The sequence below is a fragment of the Narcine bancroftii genome, chromosome 2 (assembly GCF_036971445.1).
Source record: "Narcine bancroftii isolate sNarBan1 chromosome 2, sNarBan1.hap1, whole genome shotgun sequence".
Classification (NCBI taxonomy): Eukaryota; Metazoa; Chordata; class Chondrichthyes; order Torpediniformes; family Narcinidae; genus Narcine; species Narcine bancroftii.
In genome coordinates, this window is record NC_091470.1 from 77,404,847 (window position 1) to 77,425,972 (window position 21,126).

Genomic DNA, 21,126 nt, shown 5'->3' on the forward strand with positions numbered 1-21,126 from the left:
AGGAGACAAAAGATATTGCTGATGTTTCAAACCGGAGCCCTTCTTCAAGGAATAAGTAAAATGAGCAAAAAACGGAAATCTCAGAATACTAGCAGTGCTGGCTGGAGGAAGGGTCCAGACCAACAAATTGGATATAAGGGAGAGGTGAGAGAGTGTATAGGATTCAAATATTTAGAAATCTAGATATCGTAGATATAAAAGTATGAATACCACAATGAACCTTTGGACATTTCCAAGAGCTTTAGTGATGTACAAAAATTGTTCCAGAGATGAGGAGCTCATTGATTGAGTGTTGATATTGGAAATGGGTGGTTCTCCTTGGAACAGATAAAGTTCAGAGACAATCTGGATGTATAAAATCATGAAGAATATAGACTAAAGTAAAAATTGTCCCCAATAACCAAGTGAAAGAAGAGGATTAGAAAAAGAACCAACCCTTAGGCAAGGAAGAAAGGATTAAGTTTTTTTAAAAAATTTAGACATTAGGCGTGATAACAGGCCATTTTGGCCCACGTGTCTGTACCCCCCAATTTACACCAAATTAACCTACACCACTGGTAAGTTTTGAACAGTGGGAGGAAACTGAACAGAAATATTCCTTACAGACAGCACGGGATTGATACTCCAGTCCCGATCGCTGGCTCTGTTAAGCTCTACCTCTGCGCCACTGCATTATGAATACTGTGAGTTGTTAGTGTTTGGAATGTGCTGTCAAAGGTAGTAATGGAAATGTATTTAATTGTAGCATTTGAAGCAGGGTGTCCGAAGTTTAATTAAGGATGACAATTTGCTGGACCATGGGGGAGGAAGAGGAATGGAAAGAGTTGGTTTGTTTGTATTAGGAATCGTTATGGAGTGCTCTCAGGGCCAGATAGCTTGTAGAAGATATACTGAGATAAATGCCATCATTCCCACAAGAAGATTACACAAACAGCATTGACATAACTCAGGAGCTGATCTACTTAGCTGGTATTTCTAAAGGCAGAATACGACCCATTAAGCTGGTGAATATTATTCTACAAATGGGAAGGACAACAATAAGCAGACAGCATCTTGTTTTGACATCACAACCAAATAATTTATTGCTGAAGATATTGGAAACATGCAGCAGGCTGGGCAGCTTCTGTGGAAACAGAAATATATTAAAGTTTCAGGTCTGTGAGCACAGCCTTCTCTACAACTTTTTTTCAAAATCTCTTTCCATAATTGCTACCTGACCCACTGAGTGTTTCCAGCATTTTCTATTTCCGATTTTTCACAGTAGGAGTACCAGAATCAACTAATAATTCTAATACTGCTGATGGATTGTTGGCTTGGGTTATGCAGTCAGGTTGCTGTCATAATCTTCTGACATGCATATGTGCGATGAGTTGAGTCAAATGGTAACCAAACAATGGTTATCATGTTTGGCTGATCTCAGTAAAAGATTGGTTTGTCATTGGGACCCATTAGGTAAAAAAAAATCAGATGAGACATTGTGAACATCCTGGAACTAAAGCACTACCCAAAACTAAGACCACCTTTACAATAAATTATTACTAAATCCAAAGGGGAACTTGAGCCAGATATCTTTATTCACAAATTAGAATTTGGAAATTGGAACTTGGTGGAATAGCTGTGATTGCAAACATCAGTTTGTTTAAGGGAAAGCTGGATAAGTGAATGGTGGGTGGTTAAATTTAGGCTGATAGATGAGCTAAGTTGTGTGGAATGAATGGATGTCACAAGTCTGTTGAGTCCAGAAGGTCCTTACTGAAAATTCTCTGGTCCTGTTGTTGGGTGAGAAAAGATGAGGTTTTTGTGTGCTAATGGGATTGGAAATTAATATTAAAAGGCAAACCGATTCTGAACAAACTGGTTGCCTTCTGGTTGGTGGGATATTGATCATTGTGTGCCATAGGGTCAGCACTGAGCACACAGCTATTCATAATTTGTAATGTCTCTTGTTTATCATTGACCAAGTGGGAAGATGCTTCACCTCTGCTCTTGCTTGTGCATACATGGGAGAATGTGTGCAGTTCCAAGCAAGACTGCTGACAATGCCCTGTAATATCCAGTAAGGACTTGCATGAAAATAAAGATGGTAGTTTCTTCAAATATATATCCAATGCTATGAGTAGGTGAAGCTTGGACTCTTCATCTGTTTCTCTTCCCACCCATCCAGTCTGACCTGCTGAGTATTTCCAACATTTTCAGTTTTAATACTTTCTAAATAGCAATTGTTATTTGGCATGGTACTTGGTGGAACAAGATAAGTTGTGGCAAGGTTCACTTGGTTTACTTGCATTTCTAAAAGCTCATATAAACTTCACTTAGATACAGTCAAACTGTGACACCAATATATTGCTCTGAAAGTAAAGTCCGTCACTCTTTGTACTGATCCAACCTGATTATTTCCAATGGTTTTTTTTTGTTTGGGAAAATGGTGGGACTTTTTACATAGAGATTAGGAGGTTAAGGGGGAACCTTTATGGAATTTTATAAAATCGTGAGGGGGCATAGATAAGGTAGTCATAGCCTTTTTCTCAGGGTGGGGAAGGGCATAGATTTAAGTGAGAGGGAAAAGATTCAAAAAGGAACCAAGCCGGAGGAAGTGGTAGAGGTGGGGAAAGTTCTAACTTGCAGAATACAATGAGACAGGTACGTGGATAGGAAAGGGTCAAAGCGATTATGGGTTGAATGCAGCTAAATGGGATTTGCTTTGTTGACATGGACAAGTTGGGCAGAACTGTGATTTTTATTACCATTGGCAAGTGTACAAGTTAAGAAGTGCATGTGTTCTTCAAGTTATTAAGCAATCTTTAGAGGTGCTGCCATATTTTCTAGAAAGTGGGAAATTATCCAAATTTGGAGCAATTCTGGCTGTCCTTAAATCACTGCCTTTTTGTTGCTATTCTCTATAATTAAGTTCAGAAATTTGGACTAATTGTTTGCAGTACTCTCAAATCCTATCCATCCATCTTCAGTTTATCACCAACCTAATTTCTCCCATCTTTCCAGTTTCAGCAAGACAAAGCAGACATTTTTGATGTCTCATGTTGGAGGGTGAATTGAATTTGTCTTTGCATCCGAGTATTTAACTCGAGTTTCAAATACAATTTTATGTCCAAACCTTGGAGCGAAATATAAATCAATTTGAAGTCCATGCATTTTTGTCTGAAGGTTAAATTCTTCGTTCCATCCCTTTTTACTGAGTACCTTCAGTGCCTTTTACTACTTGATTCTGTCCAGTGTGGTGCTGAAGTGCACACACTAAATCTCAATTTTAATTTTGTGTCTTGTATTACCATACGTACATGTGGAATAGTTGATACCATGTAAAACTCAAACCCCCTATTTTTGACCCAAAAATCTGTTATTTTCTATATATCGCATGTAAAAGTCAACGCCCTGCACCTTCCCCACAAATTTTGGCTGCCTGCCCACTGGAGCTCTCAAAGCCCTGACCATGAACCACTTAAAGAGATGCAACTGGTCCAGGAAGAGTGTATAGTAGTGGTCTCTGGTAAAATTGGTTGGGATCAATATTTGCATTCTTTATACTTTCTTATGACCCAGAAGGAAGCCTTTTGTCTTATCAATGCTCTTCCAACCCTCAAAGCAATCCCACTCCCCTAGTAACTTCCCTGTTACCTGTTCTGTCACACTTCCATTAATCCTCACTGGACCCCATCCTTGGTATTTAAGCTCCAGGCAATTTTGAATGCTGAGTGGCAATTTAGGTTAGAAAGATTTATTGCCTACATATATCCCTGTGCATGCTTTCCTGCTTACTTTGGTTTCTGATGCAGCAGTGCCTCAAATTTAAAATCCTCATGTTGGTGTTCAGATCTTTCTATAGCTTTTCAGACTGTAAAACTCTTTCACATCTTTGGCCTCCAGTGTAGTTCTGAAATCTTTATTTTCTGCCATAAGGGGCCCTATCTCTAAATCACATTTTGATGATCTTATAGATTTCCAGTCCAATGCTTTGGAGACTGAACACTCATTTGTGCCCCTGTGGAAAAAAAAGTTATCAAGATGTGAGCCAATGGCCTTGCCCTACTCAACCCCCTTAGAAAGTGTAAGAGCTGCTGCACCTTCCTGCTTAATGAGGTGGTATTGCAGGTCCAAGATAGGTCATTATTTATATGCAGAGCAAAGAACTTTGCATTCTCCACTCTCTCCACAGTTTTAGCTATTTCACCAAATTTGGTTATCTCTGGTTGTATCTTTTTTAATGTTACTTAAGTTAGTTTTTGTTTGATAATTTAACTTGTTAAATGCTCTGAGGCAGTTCAGGGACAAATAAAGGTGCCCCAGCCTGGGATCTTTTATTAGATGCACAATCTGCCAACACTGTTGAGAGGAAATTTTAGAGGTGGAAAGATATTTTGCATAAATCAGTGCTTTAGTAAGGGACTATTGCAACATAATAAAAGCCATAATACATGGAGGTTGGTAGTGTGCTACTGGATTAATCTGTTTGACCCTATTGTGGCCTGATTGTCATCAGCAAGCTTTGAATAGTTTGTGTTCTGAACATTGATGAGAAAAATGGAGATGTTTGCATTGATATGTTCTGGATATTTCCAGTGTTGATCTGGTACATGGTGAGATTCAAATTACTTTTCAAGATAGGTGTGGAAGACCTTGAAAAATAGCATGTACTTATAAAGCACATTTTACAAACTGAACACATCCCACAGCTAATGAATTATGATTGAATTGTAGCAACTTCAAAAGTGATTGCAGGATTGGTGTACAACAAAATTTCAAATCTGCAATGCAGTCTTGTCCATATAAATCTGATCAGTGGTATGGTTTGTAGAATATATTCTGCTCAGCACCACAGAAGAACTTCATAGCTCTTCTATGTAGTGTCTTTTTTGGTATTTGTTTGAGAGGTTAAATGAGGATACCTAGTTATGGAAAAGATTATTGCTCCTAATATGCAGCACTTCCTCAGTACCAAATTGTGCGAACCTGTCTAGATTTGTTTCTGTGATTTCTGAATGAGCCGATGACCTTTTTCTAATGTCCACCTTCCGGTTGACTAACCCTTTTATTGCTCTCTAGGGTGAAGTCCAGCCCCTGATTCGCAAGTGCTTTCCAGCTGTTGAAAGAGACGGAGAAGTGGTCAAAGTTCGGGACACTGTTTTATTGAAGTCAGGTCCAAGGAAGAAGTCAATTCCATATGTTGCCAAGGTTTCTGCACTCTGGGAGGACCCTACATCAGGTCAGCCAGTCAGTCCAATGTAAAAGCAATGTAGGATATACAAGTTGTCATTGTGCTTTTTTGCTTTCAGGGCCTAAGAATCCATACAGCAGAAGATAGTTCTGGATGATAGCTTGATGAGGTCTCCATATCAACTTCTTGCTCCATCCTTCATAATATTGAAATCCAGTTCAGTTTCTGCATTATCTTTGGGCTTGCCGACTTAAAATCTTGCTGCTTAAGAAAGACCTTAATTATAGGATGTGTGAACTTGCTTTTAAATCCTCCCATGGCCTTGTAGCTCTCCATCTTGTAATGTTTTCCTGCCCAACATTCTCTCCTCCCACTCTGGCCAGATGTTCATTCCTAAATTCTTCACTGTGCCTTCTGGCTTTTATGCCTTTAACAAGTAGGGTCTTGATAGCCAGAAATCCCTTGTGCAAGCTCTCTGCCTTGCCCCTGAGGTGATCCTATACCAGTCACCGTACCTGGTTTGGTGTCACAAATTATGCCAATTACAAGATAATTGTTTAAGGTTTGGTTGAATATCCTGTTACTAGTTGAGTAATCCAGAGAGAGAGAGAGATGTAATACTTTAATGAGGTGAGGCGTGAAGAAAAGAGGCTAATTAAAGCTATAAAATGTTGGTGGGTGGGGAGAAAGAGACAGACATTTGAAGTTATCACCTGGAATAAGGAATCAATGGAATGAATGAAAAAAAAAAATTGCTATAAATATGCATTCCTAGGATGAAAATTTGAGGACACTTTGAACCATGTTAAACCCTCTTTCTGCATAATTGTTTCTCTGGTGCCGCACTCCCTCAGTTCCACATTGAATATGAGAGACTTTTTTTGTGCTTGACCCTTAAAAATGTATTCCTGCTTTTTTGGTGTAGTTTATCCAGTTGTTTCTGAAAGATTTTTTCCTGTAAGCATCTTCTGTTGTGAGGGGTGCAATTCAGAAATATGATTTGTTTTCCAAAAGCGTTTCAGCATGTCATAACCTCGTCCACTTTCCAGTGTATGATTCCTGAATGAGGAAATCCCCATCAATGCAAAATGTGGGGTAGGAGTGCCTGTGAGCAGCTGGTAATGTGTCTGCTGGTGATTATTACCTCTGCCTGTGCAGGACAACATTGCACCATTTGCTACACAACTGGTTTAGGAGAGCTCCCACAGAGCTGACACAGATGGAGGAGGTGTGGGCATGAAATGCATCCAGTTCCTGTGTCTGTCCTCGCTCCTCCAATCCACTTTTGGATTACTGCAGTCTGAAAATATGGCATCCTGTTTTGCTAATGGGAGTGAGGAGTTGAGAGCTCTCCAGTACTGCAATCATTTAGTGCTGGCTGGGGCTTGTGAAGTGACATTTATTGCTTGGGAGGGTTATTATGCTCATAATAAGATGTCAGGGGAGTTGCACAAGGCAGATGGCCTGTGAAGTATCACAGTGATTGATGATGGTCAGTGGCAGGCAGCAGAAAGGAAATGGACCACCCCTTTCAGTGCCGTGAATGCCATGCAGGAACTTGGTATGGAAATTCAGTTCTTCCATTGCTCAGCAGATGTATCATTTGTCTGACCTTAATTTTCAGTTGGATTACCAGCAGCACCCACTGCCAAAAGCAGGAGACTGGAAAACTACTTCAGCTCTTGGCTTGGTCCAATGCCAAAAGCTTGGCGTCGTGACTTGGATTTGAGGACTTGTTCACCTTTCGCCCTCAGTTTCCTACCCTGGCACTCTAGACAGTGGGCAGTAACTTTAGATAACAAGAGCAGATCCAGGGGGGTCTCATCTCTTCAGCTTAAAGCTAATGCATTCGCTCTTAACACAGGGGGAGACCACTACACATAATGCCTGTACCGACTCTTTGGGACGGAGGAGGGTAGAATATCCAGTTTGTCTCACTTTATTACTCTCTGTCTGCAGCCCAGTAAATACAAGTATGTATCTAATATCCTTTTGACAGTTACTATCGAGTCTGTTTCCACCATTCTTTCAGGCCATTCATTCCAAGTAAACATATCTCACTGTTCTTAAAAAGGCCTTTGTGTGTGTCCCACTAAACTTCCTTCAATATTGTAGTTTCTGATATCAGATTGCCAGGCCCATATCTCACTTCCCATGAAGAATGTTCAAAGAGCTGGCAAATCTACAGGTCTTCCATAATTTGAGACTTCATAAATACTTCATGCTTCACCACTTGTGATGTTGACTGGTATTCTCTGCTGTTCACTTTGAACATTAAGCACACATAACAGAGGGCATTGCAAAGCATCCCAGATGTGTCTCAGTGTTCAGCGTGTGAATGGGAGCTGCTGAATCTCATCCTTGCATAGAATTGGTTAGAATTTTCAGTGGAGAATTGCATCATTCTTCCCAATTGGTTTATACTCTACACAAATCTCCTGATGCACTCCACGTCATCCTCTTGTCTCATAATGATCCAACTTTCTCTTTTGCTATTAAGTTGAAATTCACATCATCCGATGAGTGTAATGTAAAAGGAAAACTTGTGTTTAATTTGGACCCCTGTCATGTCCTTTTGAGGATATCGTAGTTTACAGCCACTGTCATACTGTGAATGTCATTATCCCCTATAAATGTACAATGTTACATTCCACGATGTGGTCTCAACTCGTACTAAAGCATCCTTGCCTAATTTTAAGGACTTCTTTTGACATCTTTGACTTTTTTAACGAGGAGCAAACCCAGCATGTTCAATCTTCCCTGCTAGATCGGAAATCTTTGTTTTCTTTGCTCTCTGAGATACTTGAAGGGGTAGATCTGTAAGGAGGGACAAACCAGTGGTAACCAAATGCTTGTCCCTCCATTGATTTGGATTTAAAAATCAGCTGTGTTGATGCTGCTTTGAACAGCCTTTCTAATTTTGTTGTCCCAACCCTCCCTGACTCAGATCTCTGTCCAGTTTCAGATCTGACTCTTGGAGCTAGTGCAGTGTAACCAGCAATGCCTGCTCAGTTAATGTGTTGGAGAAACAAACCAGTTATTTTATTCCTGATTTGCTTAGTGTGGCAGGTGATCTTAAACTTCACCACTCAATCCATTCCTTAAGCTTTATGGGATGCTGGACTTTCAGCTCCAAGCCTGATCTTGTCCTTGCCACACCTTGAAATGTGGTGCATGTTGTTACGAGACAGAAAGGGTTTACTGGCTACCCAGTCTCATCCCTTCCTTTGTATTTTTTTTCCTTCTGCTTGCTACCTCATGATCCAGAATCTTAATGCATTTGTATTTCTCACTACTTTATTGAGAAGTAATTCATAAACATTGCTATTTGAAACATTGTCTATTCCTGCCAAGTATCTTAATGGTGTTGAAGTCTCAGTATCATGCATTTGATGCACTTCCACCTGGATTAAAACGAAGAGGTCTTTTAAAAAAAACTTTCATACTCACTTTTTTTTGGAAGTCTTGCCATAAATAATTTGAGAGAGAATTTTCTTTCAGGTTGGCTGACTCCATGATAGAGACCTTTCTTTTTCCACCTTATTAGAACCAGCAAAACCTGTGCCGAAAGAGAGAGAGAGCAGGTGATTAAAATGCCCTAGTGTATCAGTGCATGAACTAGGCACCAAGTGCTAATTACATCTGTGCATCAGCACTGCCTACTTGCAACATGCTAGTTTTGTTCAGCTGTGTGCACTTGCAACTGCAAACAGTTCTCCACAGTGCAGGCTCTGGGTCAGTGATTGTGAAATGTGTGGTTCAAATATTGGTGTTTTGGGGGAATCAGCCCCTCTACTCGAGTTCCCACAGGCTGAGGAAAACCTGCAGAGCAGAAGCCAGTGTGGTCTCAGACCCAGTCTCGTGAAATGTTTGTAGCTTTTCTTATCCCACACCCTTGGGACATCTGTAAACTGCTTCACAGTTAATAAAGCACTTCTGAAGCACATTCACTTACATGATGCATGCAGCAGCCATTTCACAAGTTCCTAGAAATGCTAGTGCAGGTGGTCAGATTGAAAGATGAATACTGATCAGGATATCAGGCAGAGCTGATCAATGCATCCTGAGGATTGCTGACCATAATCTTCGAAGTAGGATTTTGACATAAAACAATAGCAGGGGCAGACCACAAGTCCCTGGTGGCTGCTTCCCCATTAAATAAGATCATGACTTATCTGATCTTTGATTTTAAATCTATTTTCCTCACTGATTTCCAATTTTTAAAAAATCTTCAATCAAGGATAAGGAGCATATCTCTGTTCAATCACGTTACAGCATATTATGTGTGCCCTGTGTTTTATCATAGTTGGCCTTGTGTCTCTTCTTGAATGCATGTCATCATTCTCAGGACTGCATTGAATTTAAATGAATGTGTTGATGACAAAACATGGGAGGTTTAAAGTTGAAAGGTCCGTTCATCCAACTGCATGGAATGTGTGCGAATCTGGCAGAACCAAAATGAATTTGATGTAATTAATGTAACTTCAAAAGTTGGATTGGAATACAAGTGGATGTCAACCACAAATGATTAAATGATGGTTTACCACAAAACATGGACTGGCTAATAGGAATAAAACTGTACCACAAATTAAGTCTGCTTCACAAAACTGTGCACTTCAGTCCAAGATCACCGCATCTATTTATTGGCTTATACACAAAAATCTTTTTCCTTTGTTTTCTCTGTAACACCACTTAAAGAGATGCAACTAGTCCAGCCCCACTATCAAGAAGAGAGAGAGAGAGAAGCAAAAGAGAATCCCCTCAGATATATCGATCAGGTGTCCGTAGATCCTGCCACCTCCTATCTGGTCCAGCAGTGTACCCAAGCTCGAAGCATCCAAGTACCCTCCTCAGCCCCGGTTCGAAATTCCCAAAGTGACGAAGAAGCTGTCAGTGACCAAGGCTTTTTGGGAGCCCTGCTGACTATCAGACCCTGAGAAGTCCTGATCACAATACCTGTCTTGTGCAAAGATATGAATTTTTGTGCTTTTTATTTCTCTGAACATTTCCACCTCATTCTGTTTCAAAGGATGTGAGCCTTTTATTTTGATTAAGACCCAAGAATTTTTTAATATCTTGCTGAGTTCCAGTGTAGTTGAGCGAGTGAATGAGTATTTAATTCCCTTCTGACCAACCATGATTTGAGTCATCCTGAGCTGACAAAATTGGCTTTCACTTCCCAATCAACAGTACATTGAGCCATCAGTGTACATCAATTGGTGGTACTTGCTAAAATGCATGAGTGACCTATGAATTGCATGAAGCAATTTGGGATGTTTGGGTCTGTTAAATAGGCAATGCAGTACAGCTCCAGTGATCTTGCCTTCACCCTTCCGACTTGTGTAACTCCCTGCTCCCGATCCCCATTTGGCTCTGCTCCAGACCTGCTCTAGTGATCATCAGTCTCATTATTCACTCTGAGGTAAAAGAATTTTTAAGCTTTGAACCTAAGGCTCCAAAGATGGGCTGTTCAGTCTGGAGAATGGACCATGTCATAACTGGAGAAGCCTGGGGATCTCGAGAGGATTGAGTATCAATCAGCAATTTTCCCCCTTGAAGCAGTAATGTTATGGTTAAGCCCTATGTTAGTTTTATTCCAATGCATGCATTCATATTTTCCAAGCAACAGTCAATGGATTAGTTAGGAAATGCCTTCCTAGTCATTTTTTAATTTAAAAAAAACGATGTAGAATGCTAGTTATTACATCCTGTTGAAATTAAGTGGTCATGAATTCAGCATGGTGTACTGGTTTTTGATATACAGCAGCGCGTACTATGGTGATGCATCTGGGTAACAGTCCCTCCCTTATATCAACAGCAATCTGATCTGTATTCAAATTGTGCTAGATTCACCTGCAGAGGTTGCAGGTGTATGAGGTAAATGATGTATGAGAAGCTCTGTAGGGGACTGCAAGCAAAAGCACCCTCCATGGTTTTAAATATAGAAATAGTTCATGCTCCAGTGATTGGAATTGATGCTTTCTCATTGATTAGTGCAGTGTTTGATATGAGTGACAGTTTTTCAGTTTGATATTTTTGGGATGTAGTTGTCACTGTACAGCTTGAGTTGCCTCAGGGAGGCAGTGGAGGGACACTGATGGAACTGTGAGGATGGATGTTTGACGCAGTAGAATGGCTTTCCAGGTCATTTCAGAACTCAGCTTGGAATTGACAGGGACTGAATTAATATGTAGACAAGAATGTCAGGTTTCTTTTGCAAAGTGAAACTATTTGAGTTTTGAGAGTTTGACCGCTTTGTTTTTAGATAATTGAATTTAAATTCGCAACTCGTCTCATATGATTTGGACTCTGCTCTCAAGATAACTAGCCAGCTGCAGCCCTTGCACAGCCACTTCAGTGCAGCTGATTGCAGGGAAGCTGTGCAATTCCCTGGAGATGCCTGAAATTACCAAGGGCATTGTGCAATTTGGAGAGCTATTGAAGCATTCATCTCAGCCTGCAATTGCTAAATTGTTGCTTTTTTTTTCCTTTAGGCGAACTTATGATGAGCCTTTACTGGTACTACAGGCCAGAGCACATCCAAGGAGGTAGAAATCCCAATATCCACTGTGAGGTAAGCATCACCATCATTCCTTACAGGATTTGAAGGCAATCTGCTCGCTTTGCACCTTTATCCCCCATACTAGCCTTTTGTCCTGATCCCACCTCCTACTCTCTGCCTCTTGCCTTGTTTTTATTTTAAATATTGATGTGGCTATTTGTACCCTATTGAACTTCAGTCTTGGATTTTTTTTAAAGGGTTGTTAGTTATTTCTTCAGTGCAATAATGTTCAATGTGTGGAGAAAGACGTGCACGAAAGAAGGGGCCCTGTATCACATGTTGCTCGGAGCTGGGCATTCTAGTGAACTGAGAATAGCCACAAGCCATAATTTTTTTAGTGCAGCAGAGTTTAAAGCAAACTTGCCAGGAATGCTGGGTTGATCCAGTTTCACTGGTCCTTTCAAGAGTATTGGAAAGATCCACCATTCCTCCTGGTGGCAGACAGTCTGACTTAGAGTGAAAGGTTGGAGGTCCCATTTCAGTGCTCTGTGGTAAACGTCAGTGCTTAAATCTTGACTTTTGCTACAGGTGAGGGAACTGAGCTCGGGGTAGACAACTACAAAACACAGTTAAATGGCTCTCCTGAGTTAGTCGCGACATCATCCCACTGATTTGAAGGGTAACAAGGGCATTCACATGGAAGGTTGGGCTGAACCAGCATTTGAGAGTTGTGGTGACTAATAGTGATCAGGTTAATTTAAGACAAAGCTGGCCAATAAATGTTGTCTTAAAAGATACAGAAGCAGCGACAGGCCATTTGGCCCCTCTGTGCACTGACCACATACTCCTTAAATATTCTAAAATCTTTTATCTCTAAACAAAGCTTCCACAAAGCCCTTGAATTCCAGCATTCAACCCTGCTGAATGAAGGCATTTTTTTTCTCGTGTGGGTTTTGAATGGTCTATTCCTTATTTTGATATTTGACTCTCGTACTAGATCTCCCAGCTAGAGAAACATTAGTCCTGACAAGCACCTTAAGAAATTGGTATATTTTACTGAGCTATTCCTTACTGTCTTTTCAGATCATGAGTAGAGCCTTGATTGTTGAACCTTTATTCATACAAGGAGACCACGCCTAATGAGCTCCATGTTTTATTCTAATAAGAGAAGGGAAGCTCTGTCCTTCCATTCCAAATAAAAGTAGATCTGCAGTATTTACATGATACACCAGTTAAGAATGTCTTGTTCCAGTCTGCTGTAAAGGAAGGATGTCATTCTTATTGATGAGAGGCACTGCTACCCTGCCATTCTACTTGATGGGTTACTACAATCCCAATCTCACTCTTAAGCACACAGACAGGGTGGTGCCTTTGTGGTGTGGTGGACTGATCTCTACCGTGGCGAGATCAGGTGGCAGCTCTCAGACACCTCTTACTTACCCCTTCAAGCTACCAAAAAGTTTCAATTAACTGTCTCTGGTGCTATCTCTAATTTCATCATCTCTGGTCATTTCCAACCTCATTGTTTCCATCCCCGCACTGCCTAGTTCTACCTCCTGCCCAAGATACACAAGCCCAATTATCCATGTAGACCCATTGTTCCTGCATGCTCCTGCCCCACTGAACTAGTATCAACTTACCTTGATTCCATTTTTTTCTACCCTGGTAAAATCCTTCCCTACCTACATCTGTGATACCTCACATGTTGAGGTACCTCACATCTCTTCATTGCTTTCCAGTTCCCTGAACTTGACCACTTCATTTTCATTATGGATTTTCAATCTCTTTACACCTCTATCCCCCATCTAGAAGGTCTCAAAGCCCTTCGTTTCTTTCTCGACAAGAGACCTAGCCGATTCCCTCTGCCTGGCAGAACTTGTTCTCGCCCTTAATAACTTCTCTTTTGACTCATCCCACTTTCTCCAAATTAAAAAAGTAGCCATGGATACCGGCATGAGTCCCACCTATGCCTGCCAGTTTGTAGGTTTTATGCTGCAAGCCTACACAGGCAAGGTCCCTCAACTCTTCCTCTGCTGTATTGACAACTATATTGATGCTGCCTCATGCACCCATGATGAGCTCAACAATTTCATTCACTTTGCTGCTAACTTTCACCCTGACTTCAAATTCACTTGGCCCATCTCTGATGATACCACCATCTCTGGAGACAAGCTTTCTAAAGACAATTTTTACAACCTTACCAATTCCCACAGCTACCTCGACCACATTTCTTCACACCTAGTCCCTTGCAAGGACTCTATTCCTTTTTCTCAATTCCTCCTTGTTTCGAAGACAGGATCTTCCAATCTAGATCATCCGAAATGCCTGCCTTCTTTCAAAAACATGACTTCCCCTCCACCAACATGACTCAGCCCTTACCCGCATCTACTCCATTTCTCGCTCATCTGCCCTGGTCCCCTCTGCCCCCAAACAAAAAAAAGCAGGATTCCCCTTGTCTTCACCTATCATCCCACCAGCCTCCACATCCAACACATCCTCCGTAATTTCCATCATTTAAGACATACCTTCCCCTCTCCTCCTCTCTCCAACTTCTGTAGGGACCACTCCCTCCATGACTCCCTTGTCCACTCATCCCTTCTCATTAATTGACCCCTTGGCATCATCCCCTGTGGCCACAGCTCTTCCCTCACCACTATTCTGGCCCTTCCAACAGTACTCCCAAGTGAAGCAACAATTTACTTGTGTATCCACAGGAGTCATACTACTGCATCCAGTGGTCCCAGTATGGCCTTCTCTACATCGGTGAGACTGGACGCAGACTGGATCACTTCACTGAGCACCTTTGCCCTGCCTGCATCAGTGACAGGGATCTCCCAGGGACCAACCATTTCACTTCTGTGCCCCACTCCCACACTGACATGTTTGTCCATGGCCTCGTGTATTGTCAAACCAAGACAACCTGTAAATTGGAGCAGCAGCACCTGATTTTCTGTCTGAACATGCTCCAACCAAATTGCATTAACCTCAATCTCCCATTTCTACTAGCCCACTCACTGTTCTCCCTTTCTTCCCCATCCCTTCGAGCTCTCTACCCTTTTCCCTGTCCATTCACAGAGCCATCTTCACTCCCCTTGTTTGCTGGTATGCCCTCCCTCCCTTACCCATCTATTACCTCCTGCCTGTGGGACTGTGCTCCTCCTCCTCCTCCCTCCACACTATTTTGTTCAAGTGCCTGTCTACATTTTAATCATATTTTGAAGACCTCAAGCCTGAAATGTTGGTTACGTATCTTTATCCTTGCTCTATAAAGCATAGACCTGCTGAGTTTCTCCAGAATTGTTTTTACTACTACTCTGCTATGGCCTAGTTAGCTGGAAGAACCCTTGATGTCATGATGTCCAAGTAGACTGAGACTGAACACATTATTGCCTTCTCTTCAGTTATATTAATTTGTGTCCCCTCATAGAATGAGATCTTTGCTTCTCGGCACCAGGATGAGAACAGTGTGGCATGCATTGAAGAGAAATGCTACGTATTGACTTTCTCTGAGTACTGCAGGTGAGTGACTCTGGACTGGCTTGTTCTGTGAAAAGAGCAGAATGAGGGGAGGGGGTGCTTAAAATAGATCCTTAAATGTAATAAATCCAAAACCAAATTCGGGTGAGATGGCTCTACAAAGAGGGTGATTAAAACATGGAGTTGAGTATCTTTGGATTGGATGGTGTGAAGAGTACGAGTGTATTGACAAGGAAGACATACAAAATGAAAAGCTAGAAAGAAATCTGGGAGCAAGAACTAATACCAGGAAATGAGCAGGTGGGTTCCAAATGTAATGGATGGTTAGGTAGGAATTTTGATTTTTTTTAAATTTATCTCTGCACTTGGTTTACATGGGAAGAGGAGCAAGTCATGGTACCCCTTGTGACAAACCTACAACTACATCGCTAGATCCAGCTCCAACAGTGTCATCAAGTTTGTAGACGACAACAGTAGTCGGCCTCATCAGCAATAATGCAAGAAGAGGTGGAAAATCTCATGAAATGCTGCGAGAGTCTCAACGTGGACAAGATGATGGAGATGATCGTGGACTTCAGGAGGACCAGGAATGACCACCTTCCACTACTCATCAACAATTTTGTATTAGATGAGTGGAGAGCACCAAGTTCCTTGGTGTTCACTTAACTAGCGACCTATCGTGGACATTCAACATTTTCTCAATTATCAGGAAGACGCAACAGTGATTGCACTTCCTGAGAAGACTGAAGCAGGCAAGGCTATCAGCCACCATTATGTCAACTTTCTATAGGCCCTCTTATCAAGAGTGTCCTAGCTGGCTGCATCATTGTGTGGTATTGTTGCTGCAGAGAAATGAGTTGGAGGTCAATCCACAGCACCATAAGAGTGGCAGAGAGGATCATTGGAGTTTCCCCATCGTCATGATCTACCGGGATCATTGTCTGAAGAGGGCGTGCAAAATTATGAAGAACCCTTCCACCCTGAACATAGCATCTTTCAGCTGCTCCTGTTGAGGAAGAGATACAGGGATATCAGAGCCAGTACCATTAGCCTGACAACAGCTTTTCCCACGGGCTGTGAGATGCTGAACAACCAAACATACCAGCTCTCATATTCATCAAACGAACTATCTATCTATTTATTTATTTATTTTATAGATGAAAATCTTAGTCATGCACATGTATTGTTTATCTGTACATGTCTTATGTCTAGTTGTGTTTTGCACCAAGATCCGGAGAGCTTGGTTTCCTCAGGTGACACTAAACTTGACGACTTGAACATGCTCTATTCTTCAATCAGATAGGTCAAGGATGATCAAATCCATTGTTTTGTCTGACCAACTTGGATCTGTTTTAATGCAAAGAAATATTTCAGCTTTTCATTCCTTTTGTATGCAAAAGACCTTCCTGAATTTTTGTTCCTGAATAATCCAGTTCTGGTGTGAAGAACAATTTTTTTTTCACATTTCCTTAACAATGGAAATAATCTCTTATCTTCTTCCCACGGCCTTGTTTTGTAATTTATATAGTTGGAAACAGTCTGCCATCCCCACATTTAAGCCCCAGTAGCATTCTGATGAATTATTGCTATACCCACTCCAAGATCGGTGCATCCTCTTGAGATGTGGTACAGAATAGAATGAAGTAACCAGTTGAGATCTGACCAAGGCTTTAAAAACAATATCATTTTACCCATTTTGAGATGCATTAAATGAAAGTTGTTAATTTTCTTGTACTTGGGGGACCCAAGATGGAGGGGCAGAGTCTGAAGCAAAATGCTGCTGCTTTAAAGAAACCCAAGGACTCGTATCATTCTTGTTCATCTTCTCAACCTTGCTTTTCCACAGATTCTGCGCCTTGGCAAAATGGCGAGAGGAAGGGTCTCCTGACAGACCACTGATACCTCCTTCTGAAGAGTACTCCATACCTTCACATCGGAAGGTGCCGGAAAACACAGATCCAGATTTGGTTTTCATATGTAGGCACGTTTATGATTTCCGTCATGGGCGAACTCTGAAAAACCCGCAATAGTTTATTAGCACTTCCCAGATTCCAAGAGAACTCAGGCTTAGAAAACAAAAATACACAGCAACAGAAATAAACCAGAATGAATGAATTTTTATTGGAAATAATAATTCCTCATAGCCTTGCTGGTGGACAACAAATACCTTTGCCTTATGTACATAGATTAGATGAGTTTTTATGACCTGTTCAATCACATTGACTGGATACCAAAGGACAGTGACCGTCCTGAAAACTGGCTCCTGGAAGACGGCGCTGGTTTCTGCACTAACCAATTCGACTGTCATCACAACACTCGAATCAATTTTATCATCCTCCATCACCACTAACAATGGGCCCCATGGTTCAAAACGATCACTGACCCAGTTCACAATTTCTATCAATTAAAAACAGTGACAAAAAAAATTGCACTTGTATTCCAAGCCAATTTCTCAAATGACCCTTACCCAATTTCTAAGCTGGCAATCTGTGAATGCTAGCACAAAAATGTTTACGTCTGAATTCGGATATCATTCCAATTTTCTCTTTCTCTCTCTCTATCTCTCCCTCTTCCCCCCACCCCCCTTCTCTCTCTCATAATTGCAAAGTGAATTGCTTGTTGGAATTAAATTTCAGAAAATGTATGACTTTTGAGGAAGAAAAATTAATATATGATTTCAGTTTGATAGCTATGTTTGAAGAGACTTTTTTTAAAGTTCTTTCTCTACTGATGTTCTGAAGTTTTCACTTGAAAAGTTTAATAATGTTTGAAGTGTTAGGCCCATGGCCAATAGAATTAAAGATGTTTGGGGGAACGCTTGTTTCTTGGTTTTGGTCTTGAAATGGACTCTTACCTCTACGTTCACTAATGCTTCTGCTATCATTCAGTGAATGCAATACTGAGTTTGGTGTTGCCACAAAACCAAAACTCTGGCCACACTTTGGATTTAAAATGGACATGAGCCTCTGGACAGATTCAGCCAACTCAACATCATCTTGGAGTCACCAGTGGCCAGACTCTCTATGGGGGACCAGCCAGCTTTTTACAATGAGTCTTTTCCAATATCTTGGAAGTACAGATGCTTGGTATGTCAGACAGCATTTGTGCAGAGAGAAACTAAAGATTACGTGTTGAGTAGAACTGGAAAAGCAGGTTCTTTAGCACCTGAAGGGTCAGGCAAAGGGATGGTCTCCAATTGGATGAAGGCAAGAGAATAAATGGTATTTGGGATAATGGGACAAGCTAAATGGGCAAGCATTTAGATACAGGGTTGAAGAGATGCTAATGAGAATTATAATGGTGCATTATCACACCAACTGTCTCAAATTGGGAGCATTCCAGAAGACAGACACTGCGTTTATACACATTCAGTACACAGTGTTGCTGCCGTTCCTGTGAGTTTTCATGACCAAGTGAGAAAGGCATCTTGGAGCAAAAAGCTGGCAGCTGGAGGAACTCTGCAGGTCAAGCTGTGGAGCTATAGGGATGGTCAGTTTCTGTTCAAGATGAGTATGAAGGAGGGAAGATGGCCAGCATATCAAAGCGAAAGGGAGGAATAAGACAGGCTAGTGGGTGATGGCTGAAACCAAGTGAGGGAGGGATGGTGATGGGCAGATGGAGCCAAGAAGGTGGGGAAGAGAGGAGAGGTGAAAGAGAAGAGAGACCCTTGGTGGACTGATGAAACCTGGAAGCCAACACTGGCAGCGAGTTACCTGAAATTAGAAAACTCGCTCTTCACGCAGTAGGCTACGCAAATGCTGCTGTTCTTGTTAGCACTTGGTCTCACTGTGGCAGTGGAGAAGGCAGAGGATGGATTGGTCAGCGTGGGAATAGGAAGGAGAGTTGAAATTGCCTGCAACCAAAAGCTCAGGTTGGACATTGTGGTTAGAGTGCAGCTACTTTGTAAATCGATCCCCTCACCTTCACTTGGTCTCATTAATGGAGAGGAGGCCCCATCAGATACCAAATGTAATAGACCAGGTTGGAGAAGGTGCACGTGTATCTATTCCTCACTTGGAAGAGCTGTGTGGGTCCCTGTATGGTGGTGAAGGAGGAGGTGATATGGTAGCAGAGGAAAATGCCAGAGAACATGGGAAGGGAGGAGTGGACTGGCAATTTGGAGAGAGAATGGTCCCTCTTAAAAAAATATATGTTTGGGGCAGGTGGGGGGGAGAGGCAGAGGAGAGGTGGGTTTCTGTTGGTAAAGGATGAAACACAAAAAATCTGCAGACTCTATAATTATAGTTACACTATACCAAAATGCTGGACAAACTCCGCTAGTCTTTTCAGCCTCTATAGGAGACAAAGATATATTGCTGACATTTCGGGCCTGATCTCTTCAAGGAATAAGCAAAATTAAGCCAGAAGCAGGAAATCTCAGAAAGTCTCAGTGTTCAAACGATGCTGGCTGGGTGAGGAATCCAGACCAACAAAAGGTGTAAATTGGATATGATAAAGGTTGAGGTAAGAATTTATCATGTTTGTACAAAAGGATACAGAATGGAGAGATAGAGGTAGGGAAAGGTGATGGGGGAAGAAGTGGGGCAGGTTTTAACAAAAGCCAGAGAATTTGATATTAATACCGTCTGTTTGAAGGGTTCCTCCAATTTGCAGGAGGTCTCAGTCTGGCAGTGCATGACACTATGGGCAGACGTGTCAGAAATGGAATGGGATGGAGAATTGAAATGGAAGGCCACTGGGAGATCCATGCTTTTGTGGCGGACAGAGCTGAAGTGCTCAACAAAACAATCTCCCAGTCTCTGATGTGGAGGAAACCATAATGAGAGGACTGGATGCAGTAGATGGCCCCTTCAGTTTCACAAGTGAACCGATAATTCACTTGAAAGGACTATTTGAGGCCCTGAATGGCACTGAGGGAGGCAGTGCGGGCACGTGGAGCATCTCCTGCAGCTATGGGTAGGTCCTAAGGGGACAATTGGTGGGGAGGGAGGAATGGACAAGGGAGTCACAGAGAACAGTCCCTGTGGAAGACAGAGAGAGGAGGAGAGGGAAATGCATGTCTAGTGGAGGGATCATGTAGGTGGCAGAAATGGTGGAGGAGGATGTGTTGGATGCAGAGGCTGGTGGTATGATAGGTGAAGACGAGGAATCTGGTCCTTGTGCCTGGGAGCGGAGGAGGGAGGGCAGATGTGCAGGTAATGGAGGATAGGCAGGTGAGCACTTGAGTTGATGGTGGTAGAGAGAAAGCTGTGTTTGAAGAAGTGAGACATCTCTGATGATCTGCCATAGATAGAAGTCCTCATCCTGGGTACAGATGCAGCAGAGACAGGAATTGAGTGAATGGAATGGAATCCTTACAGGGGATAGGGTGGGAAGAGGTGTAGTTGAGGTAGCTGTGGGAGTTGGTGGATTCTTAGAAGACCCTATTGAGGTGAAAGGTGAGAACAAAGGGAATTACCTTTGTTCCATCTGGATTGAGGTGGGGTGAGTGCAGCTGTGTGAGAAATGAAAATGTGCACAAGGGCTTCATTAAATCTGGCAGAGGGGAACCCATGTTTCCTGAGGAAGGGTATTTCAGAATTCCCAGATTGGATCACCTCACCTTGAGAAGAGAAGAGATGGTGGAGAACAATGGCACTGTTACAGGAGATGGACTGAAAACAGGTGTATCCCAGGTAGCTGTGTGTGAGTGGGTTTATAGTAAATACCAGTGGGTAGTCAGTCTCCTGAGACAGAAGAGGAGGGATCCTTAAAAGGGCATGAGGTGTCATAAATGGTCTGAATTTGAGGGCAGGGCAGAAATGGTGACAAAGGTGATAAAACTGATGCTTTCCACTGGAATGCAGGAACCAGTACCAGTGCAATCAGTCCTCTGTAACTCAAAAGAGTTGGGGTGGAGTTGCAGAACAAGAACTGTTAGACATGGTCAAAGAAAAAAACGTGCCTGGGTCCCATGCAGGTCCACATGGCTACATCTCATGAAAAGAGAATTATCTCTGGATAAGAACAAATACTT

The 21,126-nt window shown here is 42.0% G+C and overlaps 1 protein-coding gene across 12 annotated transcripts in view; it reads left to right on the plus strand.

Annotated features, from left to right (window-relative positions):
- Window positions 1-17,264, plus strand: part of bahd1 (bromo adjacent homology domain containing 1) — an 83,117-nt gene extending 65,853 nt beyond the window's left edge. For 11 of the 12 annotated variants that reach the window (XM_069917156.1, XM_069917158.1, XM_069917155.1 and 8 more), the window contains 4 exons: window positions 5,059-5,218; window positions 11,665-11,744; window positions 15,100-15,191; window positions 16,996-17,264. In XM_069917156.1, coding sequence (XP_069773257.1) covers window positions 5,059-5,218; window positions 11,665-11,744; window positions 15,100-15,191; window positions 16,996-17,179 — 516 coding nt within the window. In that variant the 3' untranslated portion in view covers window positions 17,180-17,264. Of the gene's footprint in view, window positions 1-5,058; window positions 5,219-11,664; window positions 11,745-15,099; window positions 15,192-16,995 lie in introns of those variants that run through there. The other variant, XM_069917165.1, reaches the window with a different exon arrangement.
- Window positions 17,265-21,126: the final 3,862 nt, after the last annotated feature.